Here is an 18,966-nt window from a genome sequence, read left to right on the forward strand (position 1 = left end):
CTCCCACTCATCTTAGCGTACATGCAATTTCCCTTCTTATTTCCTATATGAAGCCATCAATTTTAATTTTCCATTGCCCTTTTGTATATAGCTCCCACTGATGCAAACATTCAATAAAGAATTAGGGTGTTTAACACCGGTGAATATTGGGCAACAATAACAAACAAACAAAAAAACATTGTTCTTCTGAAAAAAAGGGCAATGCGAATACTTATGTGTGAAGGTAATGAAAGAGTAAAACACTTATAAGTGCTAGGAACTGGACCTCATTTTTTTTATGCGTACTAATTCCATATCCCGAGTACTATGGAAAACTCCTGTATCAGTTGTCTTTGCTTATTTCCCTCAACGTAACTAATAGTTTAACCTAAATCACATAAGCCAAGTAGATGAAAGGAATGTGCCTCTTACTTAATGAGAGTGTTCATTTCTCCCCTTCGAAATATGTCTTAAATGACAGTATCATCATTTCGATATGTCTTAAATGACAGTATCATGTCTCTTACTTAATGAGAGTCTGTAATTAGATATAGGTATAGATAGATATAGATAGATAGATAGATAAGACTTGGATCCATCCTTTTGGAGTGTCCTCGCAGAATGGAATCCCTGAAATGAGTTCGAAGTGTGCAAGTGGCACCTGAGTCAACTCACAATTATTTATGGGAAGATAAGTAAACCAATGATTCAGGAATTTAAGGAATTTTCATTACCCTTATTAGCAAGCCTTTGAGCCCAACTCTTTCATAAGATGCCCATGAGATGTTCTTCTTCTTGAACACACATATGTATGAGCTCACTCATGGTCACTTCTCCTTACGTGTGTTATAATTGATCCTAAATGGACCATACTCCACAGGAAGGGAATTCATAATTAAGTCTACCAAAAGGCCCTCAGAAATCTCAATGCAGATGCCCTCTAATTTCACGGCCATATCGTTCATAGTTATGATATGCCTTCTAATGCCGCTTACACCATCATACTTAGTGGTGAGTATTTCCATGATCAGCGTGCTAGCATGTGCTTTTGAGGAGTTTTTGAATTGCTCCTCCACTAATGCCAGGTAAGTTTCAACACACACAAAGTCAGGAATTGCTCCCCTGATCCCATGATATATTGTGCTTTTCATGAGCTTGATAGCCATGCGGTTGGAGCGCTCCCATTTCTCCATATTAGCCTCATAAACCTTACTTTTCTCAAGAAGGCTTTCATCATCAGAAGGCGGAGGAATAGGAGCCTTTTCTCTAAGTGCACAGTCAAGGTCCATGATCACAAGGGCATTCAGAATATGCTCCTTCCAGGAAGGAAAATTAGTTTTCCCATTTCTCCATATTAGCCTCATAAACCTTACTTTTCTCAAGAAGGCTTTCATCATCAGAAGGCGGAGGAATAGGAGCCTTTTCTCTAAGTGTCAAGGTCCATGATCACAAGGGCATTTAGAATATGCTCCTTCCAGGAAGGAAAATTAGTTTCATTGAGATGTTCAATTCCACTGATGTGCCCGGAAATAACTGATGGGTCCAAAGCTGAATAAAACATAAATAACATGGACATTAAACATTATGAAAATATCCATATATAAGGAAACTTAATGCATGATATTAATCCTATGTTGGTCTGATTAATAACATGGCAAATTTAATTAAATCCTTATTCGCAACACCGTTGGGCAGTAACAAAAAGGAGCAAAATGTAATATCTTTATTGGAAAATTAATTATAGTAATCATGATAATAATCAACTTTGGTCAGAATATAATCATGCGTCATAAAAATTAATCATTGTAATTATCCCAAGATATATAGTAGCCTTAGATAAAAGGTCCAAAAAAATCATAATAATCATGATCATGATCACATACAACGTTGGTCAGTATGTAACCATGCAGTACTAAAAGTAATCATCACGATTATTGTGAGAATATATAGCAGAATTTCTCGTTGGTTCCATTCTAATTCAACACTTAATGCTCGTGAATAACGACCGGAATGCACATAATAAAAATAATAATCAAGCGTGTAATTTAATGAGCAGAATTAAATAATAAGGTACATCATTGATTAACTTTTGTGCATCCCAGGAGATGATAGTAGTGCAGCCTAGGCATCACGGGCTGACGCTTAAATGAGCCGCTAACTTATAACCGGTATTAACCGAAACAAATGCATGTGTAACCTATCAAAAGTACAACAGGGCACAGGCTAAGGACGTAACTGTATGAAACAACACCCGAGAGAGAGAAAAAAACTCATAAGATACTGAATCATACATCACACAAATAATTAAACAGCCATCTATTGTTTCAAAATAACAAACAAAATCCAAAAAGTAAATAAATCAGCATGTGCTCTTCCTGAAGGTACTAGGCATCGATGGAATTAAAAATTAAACAAGCTGCCCGTGCTAGTACTAGGCCATTATCCAACTCTGATAACACAAAATGCCTCCGTGCGGCCCAGTTATAAGCAAGGCCGGTCTAATGCCCAGTCTTAGTGATACGCAAGTCAGTTATGCAAAGTGCAAAGCCAAATCCCGAATCAACCTAGCCAGCTCTCGCTCCGCCGCCACTACTCACGGAAAAAAGGATCGATCGAGCGCCGGCGGCCGTTACGGTAGTGAGCCCGAAGTGTGGGAAAGGTGCTGATGTGCGCGATCCGGGCTACTGCGTCCCCATAATGCGCACGGCGGCGGGAGTACCGCCCTGATGCGCGCGGAAGGAGGAGGAGGCCGAGGCGCTGCCTTAGGCGCGGCCCTAATGCACAACCGTAATGCGCACCACGGCGGGCGCACGACCCTGAGGAGTGCGGCGGCGCCTGACATGATATGCTCGTGATGCGAGTATCGCTCATGCGCAATCGAAGACGATGGCGCTCGAAACTGATGAGTGGATGCCGAGGTCCCATGCGTACAGAAGGTGCGATTTTCTGCCGATGCTGCTTAAAGCGTGTGGCGCCGATCCCTGAAACTTGTGTACGACGGTGTGATTTTGCAGGCAAGTTCTATCAGATTTGCAATTTCTTTGCTAGTAGGATTAGTCTACTGCAGATTATCAAATCGATTCATGTAATTAGATCCAACCATGCTACTGATACCAAGTGTTAGACTAATTACTGAGGTTATTCAACTGCTAATCGGATCGTATCTAATATACATGAATACAATTTGATCTGATGCGGAAATTAGGAGCAGTAGATTGATTATACCTCCGTTTGGTGATGCCATCTTGGTTCTAGAGAGGACGAAGAACTCGACAACATCTCCAGCACCTCGCCGGAGTAATGGAAAGTCTTCACGTCAATGAGCCGTGCTCTCCTGATTGGAAAAGGAGTGATTTTCGGAGTAGACGATGGCTAATGCGATGGACTAATTCGTACGTGCAAATCTACTCCTTATATAATGCATTGGCTTTGACCATGGGACCTGAACCATATTAGCGTTAATTCAGCCCCCCCAATCACGGGCATGATTTGTTAATTTCCATTTAATTGATATTAATCCTGAAATTAATTAATGGGTCAACAATAATTTATGGTAATTAACCTTTTTGACCATTTGATCACATAATAATTCCAACAACCATATGTTTGGCATCTTCTAAGCAGATGCAGACGAGTCTGAATCTTACATATAGCAAGACCCGGTCAGCGCTGATACGATGTGTGCTGCCATTGTGGATGTTGGTCTGGCTCTATGTGTCTGAAGACGTGTCGGCGCTGATCGATGTGCGCCGTGCTGATACGATGGTGTGTGCGTCTAGCTCTATGTGGTCTGGGGACAGTTTGAGGTGAAACCAAGGTTCAGGTGATACCGTGATATAGATTTCTGGACCATTGGATTTCAGATTTAACGCATCTGAGAGGCCAGTGTACCAGCACACAATTCCCAAACATCTAAATAGTTTCTTTGCAAAATGTTCAGAGCATTAACACCGGGGAGCCATTGGATCTGAGATCCAACGGCTACCAATAGCTCGTAGCATGGTAGCATGTCAGGCCCGGGAGCACCTGATATTCTCCCGTGTGGTCGAAGCATGTGCGAAAGGGAGCGGCGCTCGCCTCTGTCGATTTTCGCTTTCGCTATGTATATATAGGAGGGTTGCCCTGGTCCGTTTTCCCGCCGTTTTTCTGCTCTTTAACAACGTCTAAGACCTCTAAAAAAAGCACAAACACCAATGGAAATTAAACATGTGAAAAGAGGAGAAGGACCATGCTAAAACTGCTCAAATTCAAAACAAAACAAAATTCATACGAAGAATGGCACGGCAAAGCGCCCAACGACTTCTATCTGGTACAGTAACCAAATTAGCAAAAATACTATTCCGTGCGATATACAATAAGTGTCGTAATTTTAGTTCATACTGTGATATAACGACACTAACATGAGCCAAACTCAAGATTATTCGTTGGAGCCACCTGCACCAAAGCCTAACTGAATCGAATACAAAGTTGCAAACTGTTTGCATATTGGTGGACTTTCCGAACTCAACAAATCATGGTGCAGACGATTCTGAATCCTATCCGAATCAAACTCAAGACAATGTAATATGGCTGTGCGTGTTCCCGTTCTCCATCCGTATCCAGGAGTGGACAGAGAACGGCTTCTCGGCTATCTCAACGATCCTTGCCCCTCTTGGCCAGTCACCATATCCGCCGTGACCCGTGTGCCGCGCGAAACACAGCCACAGTTTCTCGTACGGGCAGCACCAGTCGAGCCCGTGGTTGTGCCCCACGAAGATCGCCTACGTACACATCAAAAGGTAACCACATTACACAACTTGAGAGATGATCCGGCTGTAGTTCATCAGAGTTTCAGACAAAGTAGTAGTCTACCTTAACTGAAGACCTCTTGGCAAGAGCGTCCATCATGCCCCATTCGGCTTCTTGTGGCGCCACATCCTCCTCGTTGAGGGAACCAACGCAGGGCTTGCAGATCTCAGTCTTGGACTTTGGAGCCACCTTGACGTATGATGTGCTTGGTATGTGCCAGAAGATGATCTCAGGAATCCTGCAGATGATTGCAAAAGATTATACAAATTGCAACATCAACATGCCAATGTCACTTGAGTAGTTGTTGAGTAGGGCTTGATCTCAATTGCTGCAAGTTTCTTCTGACCTGCCATCTGAATTGAGGAAGTGAGACTGGCTGTGGAACCACCGGACCTGTGCAGAGGATATGACTTCCGGGTAGGATCCACCGCCTGAGTCGAGGAAGTACATGAGCAGAGCAGGGTCTTGTCGTTCCTCGTGCGAGAGCACCTGTAGCACGTAGTTGGAGATGCCAGGCCAGAGCTCCTGGGGGCCGACCATCGAGCGCGATAACCCGTCGGCACCGTCGCGGTTGAGCTCGGCCGTCATCAACTCGATGCGCGGCGTTCCTCTGAAGCTGCACCCTGAACCATTCACGGCACACACGCACTACTTACGGACTGGTTGAGTACATAATTCAGAGCGATTTGGAATGTTCGGTTACCTGACGCGGCAGGTGGGCAGTGCACGGGCGGGATGCCGGCGGGGGAGAACCACTCCGGCGGCCACTCGAAGGGCATGTCGTCGTGGTTGCCGAACACGGTGGACCACGGGAGGCCCCTGCGTCGGGAAGCAGAAATTGCCCTGTCCCAGTACAGGGTCGCGTTGGGGATCGGCACGTTGTTGGCTGTCACGAGGTCGCCGAGGTACACCACGAAGTCTGCCAATAATACAGCACAAGAGTAATTTGGAAGGTAAAAATTCAGAGGAAAGCTGGAATTCAGTGAAAGATTCAGGGCAACTGATTACCAGGCTTCTCGGCGTCGAGCACGGTGGCCATGACGCGGTCGGAGGCGGCGTCCTGCGCGGGGCCCCAGTCCGTCCAGGCGTTCTCGCCGTAATGCAGGTCCGCGAACAGCGCCACCTTGAACCGGCCGCCCGGCCCGAACCGCAGCGGCGCCGGTGGCCGCAGCACCGCGGCGCCGGTGGCCAGGGCGGCGGCGACGAAGGCCACTGCAGCCACGAGGCGGTACTGCCACCACCGCATCTGGTGTGATGCGTTCTCGGTGGTGGTTGAGCTTTAAACGAGGCCGTAGCAGTAGCAGAAGACCACGATCCAGTGTCTGGAAAAAGCTTCAAGATTATTGGCGTGCCATCACTGCTGCCTGTGCCGCCGCTCCTCGACGGGTCACGGTCACAGTGGCAGAGACGCACGGACGTGGCACCTGGCACGTCGTCCCATCTTGTGAAGTTCGTACGTTAGATTATCCAAAGGAATTCACAAAATTATGCAGAAAGCCAACCAAGAATATGCGTTCCTTAGGCCAACTGATGATGGCGATGTTCAGGTTGGTTTATCAGAAGAAAGGCAGAGGCGTCAAGGATATCCTTTAGGCACCAAGAATATGCGGCTGGTGGCGATTCGATCGAGCGAGATAAAATCCCTGCCACCTATGTTTTTTCAAATGAGCTCGGTGAAGAGTAAAATCAAAAAAAAATCAACAAATTTGAAAATTTCTGAATTTGTTTTGTGAGAAACAATGATAAAAGTTTCAAATGCTTGCAAAAATTTGTCATGGAATCACATTCCTGTAAGGCATAGTATAAAACAAAAACACTGTTCCAAAATAAAAAATCAACAAAATTTAATAAATTTCTGATTTTTTTTAATGAGAAACATTGACAAATGTTTCAAGTGCTTATAAAATTTCGTCATGGAATCACATTCATGTAAGGCTTAGTAAAAAAACAAAACCAGTGTTCCAAAATGCTTTTAAATGTAGCGATTTTAATTTTTTGACCACGCCTTCTTGGAATGTGATTCCATGACAAGTTTTTGTAAGGGCAGTGCTGGGCGCCGGCGCGCCGGCCCAAATATGGGCCGGTCGGCCCCCAGCCGCCTGATACAGCTACAGGAGACCGTCACATCTGCTCCTAGTCGCCTTGTTCCTCCCTTCTCAATCTCTTCGTTCATTTCCCACCGGCCGACGCAGCAGAGCTGGACGAACAACACGCGTGAGAGAACCCCCCACACCCCGCCCTCCCGACCACCACCAATACCGATGACGTTGTCGGCTCGCGGCCGCTCGCCATCCTCCCTCCCCGAAAACCGCAGTTCCAGGAGCCCACCCATGGTCGCAGCAAAAATCCCACGCCGCTCTAAGCTTCCATGGTTGCCTGGCGCAGCAGAAAAAAAGTGCGCCGTCGTCGCCCGTGGCCCTTGTCGTCGTCTGGTTGCGGCAAAAATCCCACGCCGCTCTAAGCTTCCATGGTTGCATGGCGCAGCAGAAGAAAAGTGCGTCGTCGTCGCCCGTGGCCCTCGTCGTCGTCTGGTTGCAGCAAAAACAAAACGTGTGTCATCCCTGCTGGCCACAATTCATTGTCGTGGTTGTAGCAAATTTGACTGCCGGTTGTAGCTTTTCTGCTGCCGGTTGAAGCAAAAAATGCATCTCCACCGGACCACCGTTGCAGCTCCGCTGGACTGCGGTTCCAGCTCTTGTGGCCACGATTACAGCTCCCCTTGCCTGGTTATAGTACGCCATGCCGGTGGTCGTGTCATTCACGGTCACCGACGCAACAAAAATGGTCGTCGGTAGTAGCAAAACTAACAACGGTTGTAGCAAAAATCGGCGTCGGTCGTCTTGCCGTGACTGTTTGTAGCAAAAAGAGATGCATGTTGTACCACCGAGGCTCGTCGGTTTTAGCAAAAAGTCACCATGGTTGTAACCTCTGGTTCCAGCAAATTTGCACCGAGAGGTGTAATCCCATCATGGCCGCTTGCAGCTCCGGCGTGGCCGGGTCCGATGAGGCATGCAAAGCTCCGGTGGCATGAGTCCAAAGCGGATCTGGCCGAGGGGGGCGGATCGGTTGATTCCCATGGTGACGGCGCTCTGGGAGGCCTCCGGGCGGCGACGGTTGACCATGGCAGTGGGGTCTGAGAAGGAGACAAAGAAAGAAGAGGCAGAGACGAGCGACGAGAGAAGAGAAAAGGGAGGGAGAAGATGCATGTGGGCGGGCCTCCCATCCTACGTGCCGCTAGCCAAATCGCTTGTCAATATTTCTCACAAGATTTTTTTTGAAATTATTTTTATTTTGCTGTCACCCAAGCTCATTTGAGCTTGGCCTGAGAAACTCTGCGTGCGAGAAGACCACACTACAATGCGTGGAAAATACTTTGTCGGTGCCACGATGACGTGCCGTCGCTGCTCTGTGGCTACTCCTCGATCGGTCACTGTCACAGTCGACATCAGAGTTGGTACGTGGCAGCTCATCTCGTGAGCTTGGTGTGCTGGATTAAGGAAAATGGAATGAAAAGCCAAATGACAGCGATATGTTCTCAGGTTAGTTTATCAGAAGGCGTAGGTTGGCAGTAAAAAGCTCTGAGTGGAGGAGATGAAATTCGTGCCGGACACGGCCACGACCAGCCTTTAGGATCGATCCTTCTAGCACCTTCGCCCCAAAGTGGTGTGTACAACTGTACATACGCGCACCAGGAGAATTGGCACGTGCACGCAGAATAGTCGTGCCCGTTGCACGCACCTGGCTTTCACCTTCACCCTCGTCATCACCTACATCAAGACCAGACCACAGTGACCGACCAAGTGGGTGTCACGTTCGACGTCATCGCGTCGGATCCCGTACGTGCCTGCCTGCGCTCGTTGCAGAGACACTATCACTCACTTGCTGACTTGTGCGTCCAGCAAAGGATGGTGGTTTCCATTCTTTGGTCCGTACAGGGGCCAGTATTGTTTACATGTATATTTCTCCAAAACACGTATCCTCTTGTGTATATGTAATTATGTATGCATTCATGCATAAATCGGACTTTAAAAATTCTGTTTCCTTGGGATGGACATGGACGTATACAAACTAGTTTAGTCTAGTGATGCCGTAGCACCGGCGCTAGCAGTAGCAGCATTACCATTTGGTTTCGGCTTCCTTCGTTCAACTTTGACTACCGTTGACTCACTCCCTGCGCGGCGGCTATAGATGTGGCATGCACAACCACCGCTCGATCCCATTCGTCCATCCACAGCTAGACCACCTGACAGGTGGACGCAGGGGCAGGGGCAGGCGCAATGAGCAGCAGCAACAACGGCGGCAACAATGGCACCGCCGGCCGCGGCTCGACCACGACACCGCCGAGGCCGCACTGGAGGAGAAGGGACCCTACGGCCACCGTCGTCTACGTCGTGCCACCTTCCCAGTTCCGCAGCGTCGTGCAGCAACTCACCGGCGCCGCGTCGTCCAACACGGCATCATCCGACGCTCAACGTTACATTGTTGCGCCCTGCGTCGTCCACGCCAGCGCGGGCCATGCGGCGGCGGGGCGTCGTGCTGAAGTTGGTACTGGCAGTAACACCACGACTACAACGACGATGAGGCAGATGTTGGAGGAGTGCATGGCCTGGGCTTCCGACGACCATGACGAGAACTAGCTTCATAGCATAAATCGGCGGCACGAGTTACACATAAATTTTCTGTTTCCAAACAGACGGTTTTTTTTTCGGTTAAAAACAGACGGTTAACTAGAGTGTGCAATTGTTGTTTCCGGCCTCAATCGTCACCAATGTTAAACATGATGGACATGCATACACCCTTATGCGATGGAGAAAAACGAAAGAAGTAGATATTGGAGAAATTTTTCCTTGTGTCAGATCGGACAAGCCTGGCATGGTACGGTGAAGAGTTAATATTGGAGCATCTCTCCACAGTTGCTTGTACTACATTCATCAGTTTAATAATGTGAACATATTTCTTCATGCAAAGCTCCTACAGTTAAACATTGAATTATTACTCCATCTAATCCAAATTAATTGTCCTTGTTCTATTCTAAAGTTGTACTACTAAAACAGCGACAAATAATTTGGATCCGAGGAAGTACTACTTTCAAATAAGAATAAAATTAGTCAAGGGCTTATTCCTCTGAGCCCCCGATGTTAGGGTTTCAGGAGTCTGGCGACTATGGGCCCCCGCCCTCGCCGCCACTGTTGCCGCCGCCGCGGGGCTTTGGCCTGCCGGTGGTCGGCACCGCTGCCTCATGTGCGCCTCCGCTCCACGATGGCCCTGTTGCGGCTGCGTCCGCTCCCCGATCGCTTGGTCCTCAGGGTGGAAGCGATCCCGCTGTCTATCGCCATGGGAAGCCGCAGGCTAGGTTTCCACCTGGTTCACGCCATGAGTCTGGGATGAATTCGGCCTACAACTACTACTTCATGCATCTGCTCGTGGATGGATATACATCTAATCCTAGGGGCAGTCCAGAGAGGCACCAGAAACCCGGTGATCCGCCTGATCAACTCCTACTGCAGGTGCTGCCGAAGCCGCTGCATTCCACCGCACAGCCTTTGTCGCCGTCGTCGCGAACCTTAGGTATGCTCCTGGTGAGTGCTGACGTGAACTTGAAGGGCGGTGGGGGCGATCACGGGGCTCCCTTAGTGGATGCTGTCCGCCCGAAGCCGTTCGGCGAGGGAACTGAAGCACTGCTGGTGGCAAACCTAGATGCGCGGGTGCTCGTCATTGCGGACAGGAGGACGCCGTCAGTTTGTTCTATGGCACAGGAAGATGACTGCAATATGGATAGGCTAGGCGCAGCAGGCTCGGAGAACGTCTTGGAAGGAGAGGATGCTGTGGGAGAGGATGTGCTTGCAGAACTGGAAGAGGAAGGAGTAGTACTCCAAGTACAGTTAAAAGAGAAGAAAACCAGACTAGAACACAAGTTTCTAATGGAGGAGGTAAACAGTAGGGAGCGCTCAGTGGACTTGGAGGCAACCGGCCATGGGGCCGCCGGTAAACTGACGGGGCCAAGTGTGGAGCCCCGTCAGGAGCAATGAATTGCTTAAGTTGGAACTGTCGAGGGGCGGGGAACCTTCGCACAGTTCGTGATTTGGTAGCACTTGTGGGTGCTCATTCCCCGAAATTTGTTTTCTTGTGTGAAACTAGGCAACCAAAAGAAAAGATGTATCGTCTTCGTTCTCGGTTAGGTTTACAGGGTTTTGACGGAGTTAGTAGTGAGGGTCGCAGTGGAGGTCTTGCATTATTCTGGCATGAATCTTTAATAGTGGAGATCAAGGATGCTAATAAAAGATGGATTGATGCGCATGTCCGTGTTTCAGTCAGAGAGCCTCCATGGCGTATAACCTTTGTTTATGGCGAACCTCGCGTGGAAAATAGACATGAAGTGTGGGATGCAATACGTCGCTTGCACAGCCAGAGTGCCTTGCCTTGGATGCTTGTTGGAGATTTTAATGAAACCATGTGGGACTATGAGCATATGTCAGAAACTCCATGAGCGCCGGGGCAAATGCTTATTTTCAGAGATGCTTTAGAAACTTGTGGACTAATTGACTTGGGGTTTGCAGGCTACCCATTCACTTATGATAATCGACGAGGCGGCAGGGCGAATGTCCAAGTGCGGCTAGACCGAGCAGTGGCCACGAACTCCTGGCGTGATATCTTTGCAGAAGCGGCGGTGGTGCACCTTGTCTCCCCCTGCTCTGACCATTGCCCGGTCCTGGTGAGGTGTGTACCGGACACGGAACCACGGCCAAGCCGCTGCCGCCGGTACGAACTTATGTGGGAACGGGATCCAGCTTTGGAGGAGGTTGTGTTACAGGCGTGGAAGGAAGCAGGAGGCAAAAACAATCTGCAGGATGTACATCTTGCACTAGGGAAGGTAATGGGCAAACTTCATGCATGGAGTAATAGGAAATTTGGGAACGTAACAAGAGAACTAGAAAAGTCTCGTTCGCGGTTAGAAGAGCTCATGCACATGAATGCTGACCGCGCAGAATTGCGGAAAGAGATGGACACAATGAATGAACTTCTCTACAAGGAGGAAATGTTGTGGCTCCAACGATCTCGCATTGACTGGTTAAAGGAGGGGGACCGGAACACAAATTTTTTCCATCGTAAGGCTGTTTGGCGTGCTAGGAAAAATAGAATCAAGGGCCTAATAGATAGCAATGGGACATGGCAGCAAGACCAGAATGTTATGATGAACATGGCAAAAGAGTACTTTGAGGACTTGTTCACGGCTGACCCAAATATCCATCCAGAGGAGATCTTGCACTTGTTCCAAGCAAAAATAAGTCCAGATATGAATGATAAATTATGTGCCCCTTTCAGTGAAAAGGAGATTAGCGATGCCCTGTTTCAGATTGGGCCCTTAAAGGCACCAGGACCGGATGGTTTCCTGCGAGGTTTTTTCAGCGGCATTGGGGCATACTGAAGGAGGAGGTTATTATGGCTGTCAGGCTATTTTTTGAGTCAGGTATTATGCCCGAGGGAATTAATTCAACATCCATTGTGCTTATTCCAAAAGTAGCGAACCCCACTACACTCACCGAGTTCCGGCCAATCAGCTTATGTAATGTGGTCTACAAGGTAATCTCAAAATGCCTAGTAAACCGACTAAGGCCCTTACTGGATGACATCGTTGCACCGGAGCAAAGTGCATTTGTACCTGGAAGGTTAATTACTGATAATGCTTACATTGCCTTTGAGTGTATCCACGCCATTAAGCAGGAGAAGGACCCTGATAGTAGTTTTTGTGCATACAAGTTAGACCTATCAAAAGCATATGATAGGGTGGACTGAGAATTCCTGAAGCGGATGATGCAACAGTTGGGCTTTGATCGCCGGTGGGTGCACTGGATCATGACGTGCATGACCTCGGTGACATATAAGGTTAAACTCAATGGAGCCCTCTCAGATTCGTTCGCACCGTCCCGTGGGTTACGGCAGGGAGACCCGCTCTCACCATTCTTATTCTTGTTGGTCGCCGACGGACTGGATGCTATTTTGAAACATAAGGTGCAACTTGGACTGCTGCAACCACTTCATGTGTGCCCACGGGCCCCTGGTATTTCTCATTTACTTTTCGCGGATGACACCCTCTTGTTCTTTCGTGCCACGTCCGTGGACGTCATGGAGATTCGGGATGCTCTCACTGTATATGAACGCACTACGGGCTAGTTTGTTAATCCTATGAAATGCTCAATCTTCTTTGGCAGCAGGTGCCGCCCTACTGATGTAGCTGCTGTTGTGCAAGTTCTAGAAGTGCAAAACCCTGAGTTTGAGGAAAAATATTTAGGTCTGCCAACACTTACAGGACGCATGTCAAAGGGCCGGTTCCAAGGTCTCCAGGAACAACTTACAAAGAGGTTCTTGATATGGGGTGAAGCGGCTTCACAAGGAGGGAAGGAGATACTTATAAAAGCAGTCGCGCAATCCCTCCCCACATACCTCATGAGTGTATTCCGTCTACCTCGGAGTGTTTGTGATGACCTCACCCACATGGTCAGGAACTTTTGGTGGGGAGCTAAGGAGGGCAAGAGGAAGACGCATTGGCGGGCGTGGAACACGATGATTAAACCAAAGGATCAAGGCGGATTGGGATTTCGAGATTTCAGACTCTTTAACCAAGCCTTGCTCGCGCGGCAAGCTTGGCGTCTTATTGCTAATCCCGATAGCCTATGTGCGCAGGTGTTGAAGGCCCGCTACTTCCCTAATGGTCGACTGAAGGATACCGTATTCTCAGGCAATGCATCGCCAACTTGGCAGGCCATTGTCCATGGACTAGAGCTCCTCAAGAAGGGGCTCATATGGCGCATTGGCGATGGTACCTCGGTCCGGATTTGGCGGGACCAATGGATCCCTCATCCGCTGGCGCGTGGTCCGATAACCATCCAAGGACGCTGCCGACTCCGTCGGGTGAGCGACCTTCTGGACGTACATGGAAACTGGAACGTCACACTCCTCCATCAACACTTCATGCACATCGACGTTCAAGAAATAATGAAGATTAGAGCCTCGCCACGGCTCGGAGGAGACGTCATCGCTTGGGCGGCCGAGCGGTCCGGAGTCTTTTCAGTTCCGAGTGCGTATCGCCTCGCCCTCAACGAACGGCTTATGCCTACTTCAGTGGCAGCGAGCAGGGCACCGGACGGATGGCGTGCCGTCTGGGCACTAATATGGAGGTGCCCTGCTCCTCCGAAGGTTCGTATATTTGCTTGGAAGCTTGCCTCAAATTCTCTGGCTACTTGGGCTAATAAGCATACTAGATCCTTGGAAACTTCTGATATATGCCCACTCTGTGCGATGGAGCGAGAGGACACGTTCCATGTCTTCTGTAGGTGTCCGAGAGCGGTCGCTCTTTGGAAGGCTATGGCGAAACACTGGAAATTGCCGGAAATTGCAGGAGTTCGTCCCACGGGCGTGGAGTGGCTATTTGAAGTACTGCATGAACTTGGAGATGATGATCGCATGCGTGTGCTAATGATTTTTTGGCGTACTTGGCATGTACGTAATGAGATAGTACATGATAAGCCACCACCACCAGTGGACGCATCATGCCGATTCTTGCAGAGCTATGCACATTCGCTAATTGGCATCAAGTATGGCCCTGCAACCGATCAGTTAAAAGGAAAGACTCCTATTGATGTTGACGGACGCCCACTGGTTTTAATACATGAGAAGGTTGCTACTCAGGCTGCTAGATGGACTCCTCCTGTACATGGCCGGGTGAAGCTAAATGTAGATGTCGCTTACATCAAGGAGACGGGTGAGGCAGGTGCCGGGATGATCCTCCGCGACAGCACCGGTGGGATAGTTTTCTCCGCATGAAGAAATCTCCTGAGCTGTGCGAGTCCATTGCAAGCTGAGTTAGCTGCGTGCCTAGAGGGGCTCAAGTTTGCACTACAATGGTCAGACTTTCCGATCGATGTTGAGATGGATTGTAAAGTCGCGATAGATTTCATTCAGTCACAGTCCATGGACAGATCGATGAATGCAATGTTGGTGAATGAAGTGAGGAAACTTCTTGGTGAAAGGGATAGCTCAATTTCTCATATTAGTAGGAACCAAAATGTTGTAAGTCATAGACTAGCTACTTTTGGTCTTGTTGAAGCCCGTATGGCTCTATGGATTAGTTCGGGCCCTGCTAATGTACCACAACTTTGTATGGAGGACCTCTCTCCTAGTTGAGCAATGAAATCCCTTTAACCCCGCAAAAAAAAAGAATAAAATTAGTCCACAGCTAGCAGCATTAACATATGGTAAAAAGTACGTGATCAGTAAAGGTCAAATTAACTTTAGTGCTGATAAGAAATTATACTTTTCTTTTCAAAGGTACCACGTGCTTATTTAAAAATAATCATGTGTAGGTTCCGTAGATATACTTATACCACAAGAGCCCCTGTGTTGCAACGGGAGGAAAAAAATACCACAAACTCTTAGCCCAATAGTCATTACTGAAGACCCCAAAGTCCACGTTCTTTATTTCAACATAGCATCTCATCTGTGTTGCCGCTTATCCTCCTTCCCACCCTCATCGACGATGTCCTCAGTGCTCACGCAATTACAATGCGTTAGAATGTTCTCAATCCTAAGATGTCACTCCCTGTCGACATAAGATGAGCAACCTACATTTTATTCTCCCTGTGAGGTTTCTCTGAGACGTGCATGGCGTAATTATCGATGGTATCTTTCATCTCTAATCTGGTTTTATTGAGATGTTCATTTGTAATCCGGATTAACATCGGAACGATAGAAAGACCGATCACGCGCTACTAATTAAGGTTACACCTTAAATTGGTTAACAACTAAATAAAATCATATTCGGATTCTACACATTTTTCTAATCAAAATTCATAAATAACATTTCAAAATTAGGGTTTAAAAGATATGAATATTTTTAAGAAACATTTGCTTCAGATGGATTATGGGTTGATTAGTCCCAATACTTGAGAGTTTTCTCTTTATTCCTGTTTTAAAGATGGATTGTGGATTAATTACCAAAGAATGAAGGGGTTTTGGTAAAAGTGCCGAAAAACGATTCATTTCCTGTCACTTATGGGTGGAATGTTTTCTTTTTGAAAGACCCAACATGCTGCTGGCATTCATTCATTTAGTAGAAGAGTTCGGAAAACAACGTTTGATCAAGCGATCAGGTGGATGAAAAAGAAGAGGGTACAAATCAGTAACACGCCTTTGGGCGGGGTCTAAGCTAATCTCTCCTCCTGATGCCCCAAAGGGGTGCTCTAGGCCTTTTGCCCCGGCATGCTGCCAAAGCTTGAGGTTGCGCCTGATGCTTCCTAGGATGCATGCGGCCGACGCGGTCTTCCCCCTGAAAGTGCATGCATATCTTCGTTGCCAAATTTCCGAGCAAACCAGCACGGTCATGGATCTCATGGCTCTTCTTTCCTCCCCGGAGTTCGCCTTCTGAATTATGCGCCAGACGCGTTCACTGGTGGTGCCGCCCCTTGTCCAAGCCGACCAGGAGCATTCGCTGAGAAAATTCAGGTCCAACATAGGGCAGAAACCATGAACCGGACTATGAGTCAAACGAATACAGTATGTAACCCATCAGTGGCCGAGCCTGACAAAGCTGGCTATGGGGGCCAAAACACTAAGCTCTGCTAGTGTACCGCTCCAGCTCTTCCATGCATGTCACATCTCCCCCACTGGTTGTGCCAACCCATATCTCCCGACTCATCATGCATGTCACATCAACTGCATGCTGCCATGCACGAATTGATTGTAGACTGGCACCATCATCTAGGACAGGAATCTCTCTCCTAGGTACTACTCCTACTTGATCCTGCATCATTAATAAAGGGTTAATAGATGATTTTAAATGTGTTTAATTTAATGGGCTGAATTATGATTAATTATTCTTAAATAATAATGTGAAATATACTGTTGTTAATTTGCTACTTGATACTCCACGAGTAGTTCCAAAGAAAACATATGGATGTACTGAAGTTTATGTGGAAAATCCAATATGAACTTTACGATTATAATCCGCGAGCTTTATGGAAAAAATCCAATGAACTTTAATGTTATAATCAGCGAACTTTATGGGAAAAACAATGAGCTTTACATTTACCTAGCTCGCACTTTGTATGAAAATTCTGAAGAACTTTGTTGTATAATTTAATAAACTTTATGGTTGGATGTGCTGGTCATTTTTTGCCAATTGAGATTTTTTTTATGAAATATTACATTTACCTAGCTGGCACTTTGTATGAAAATTCTAAAGAACTTTATGGTATAATTCAATAAACTTTTCGTCTCTGTCATGTGTTTGATATATAGTAATTTCCATCTCCAAATTTAAATATGTTGATATTGGGCTCGTTTGGAAGAGCTCACCATAGAGAAGTCAAATAAATAAAGAAATTTATTTTTTCACAAAAGCAATTAAAAGATATGGTGATATATTTATTTGTAGTGCAATTTTACTTTGAAGAGTAGATAACATAGGCACATGCAGCTTCTGCTAGCTGTATTAGCGTCAGGCATGCACTTGATCCATCATTTCAACAGTGGGCCTAGGGAATCTAGCAGAGAGACGTGGGAAACGAGAAATGGGTTGGGACCCGCTGGGCCTGGGTGCGCTGATCTACATGATTCGGCGACGACGAGGATTCGCGTTGCGCGCGCAGTCTGTTAGGATTCGCCATATTCGTCCAGCTCTCCCTCGCCATGGGCGGGCGGAGCCCGGAGCCTCGCCTGATGCATAAGTTGATGCTTTTCCCCCACCAAGATCATCGCCGTCCCGTCGCTCTCCACGGGAACCCACCCACCCTGGTGCTCGTTGTAGCGAGAGACCTCATACGGATGCTCATTTAGGAATTAGATCAAGCCTCTCCTGTCGGTGGTGCTCACGAAGTCACCATCAGAAGGTTGTCACGGTCCACGCCGACTCGACGAGCACTGCCCACGCACACTCCTTGTCTGGACACGAGATGTGCAGGCCGGTGGCACCCCTGTCTGGCACCCACGCATTAAGCTCATAACCCACGCTTACCGTGTAGAACAACTCAAACAATAAAAAATAGCATGCTTTAGCGGCGCTAATAGCACATTATAGCGTATAGAGAATTGTCTCGTTACATAAACCAATGTGCAATATCTCGCTAATAGCATATTTTAAGGTTGTCGCTATTTTATATAACGCGTTATTTTTTTTTTCCTTGTGTAGAGCACGCCCTTGTGGAAGAAAACGTCCAGGTACTTCTTGGGCCTCCATGGCGGCGGGCGTAGCATCGTCCATGACTTGGCGCGCGGCGCGAGGAATGAGAGGCCATGCCGCCGTTATGGATCAACATCACTGCATAGGCCCCCAGCCGGGAGTAAATTGCTGAAATCCACCACATTTGTAGCTAGGATAACGGTTTACCACTATTTTTGCTGACAATCACAAAAGACCACCAACTCCGGGTCAAGTGAGTAACAAAACATAATGATTCGGAAATGAGTTGTGTCTAACAGCAAAACTGATGGATGGGACCCGCCTGTCAGGCTGATGTGGCAAGAAGTAGTCCTAGTCAATGTGTTGACCTGCTGAGGTGGCAGGGTTCCCATCTGTCAGCCACACGTCTTATTTCCCCCTTCTCCTTCATCCCGGCCTCGTTGTGTCCGGTACCTGTCACCGGACCCCGCCGAACCTCCCCCCTTCTGCTCCTTCTCTTTCCTCCACCTTCGTTCCGTCCTTTCGCTCCCCTCAGTCTCTCGACTCTCTCTCGCAGGAGCAACGTAGCCATGGCCGCACCCGAGATGCACCACCAAGAACCTCCGCTCCCGCCAGAGCTCCCATCATCGAGAATGGATCCGTTGGGTGTGCGTGTCCCAGCGGGAGAAGCCCGGGCCGGGTGCGCGTGTCCCAGTTGGAGCACCGCAGCCATGGCCGCACCCAAGATACACCACCGAGACCCGCGGAGCTTCCACCGGTGCTCCCGTCGCAGGGAACAGATCCGTCAGGTCCACATGTCCCAGGAGGCGCCGAGATGGAGATGCACCGCCAAGACCCGCCGCTTCTCCCGAAGCTCCTGTGGTCGGGAGTGGATCGCAGTAGGCAGCGTTTAGGTGCAATGAGCGGTGGACAAGCACACACAACTTGCTAGCAGGCAAATGCAACCACCTGAGTGGTGGTCAAGCACATACAACTTGCTTGCAGGTCTGCATGTGGCCAGATGCAAAGTGTTGCGCGACGAGGTG

The 18,966-nt window shown here is 47.9% G+C and overlaps 2 protein-coding genes across 2 annotated transcripts; both read right to left on the reverse strand.

Moving 5' to 3' along the window:
• Positions 1–806: 806 nt before the first annotated feature.
• Positions 807–1,268, reverse strand: LOC147981714 (uncharacterized). The gene has a single exon (XM_087516066.1). It carries the CDS (start codon positions 1,266–1,268, stop codon positions 807–809), a length of 462 nt encoding a protein of 153 aa, XP_087372192.1.
• Positions 1,269–4,279: 3,011 nt separating this feature from the next.
• PAP16 (purple acid phosphatase 16) lies at positions 4,280–6,086 on the reverse strand. Its single transcript, XM_048712725.2, has 5 exons — positions 5,776–6,086; positions 5,471–5,686; positions 5,114–5,390; positions 4,831–5,005; positions 4,280–4,739 (listed from the first exon to the last, which is right to left on the reverse strand). Exons 1-5 carry the CDS (start codon positions 6,011–6,013, stop codon positions 4,530–4,532), a joined length of 1,116 nt encoding a protein of 371 aa, XP_048568682.1. The 5' UTR covers positions 6,014–6,086; the 3' UTR covers positions 4,280–4,529.
• Between the last annotated feature and the right edge of the window lie 12,880 nt (positions 6,087–18,966).

Source organism: Triticum urartu, chromosome 3A, assembly GCF_056163025.1.
Source record: "Triticum urartu cultivar PI428250 chromosome 3A, HENAU_Tu73, whole genome shotgun sequence".
In the NCBI taxonomy this organism is placed as follows: domain Eukaryota; kingdom Viridiplantae; phylum Streptophyta; class Magnoliopsida; order Poales; family Poaceae; genus Triticum; species Triticum urartu.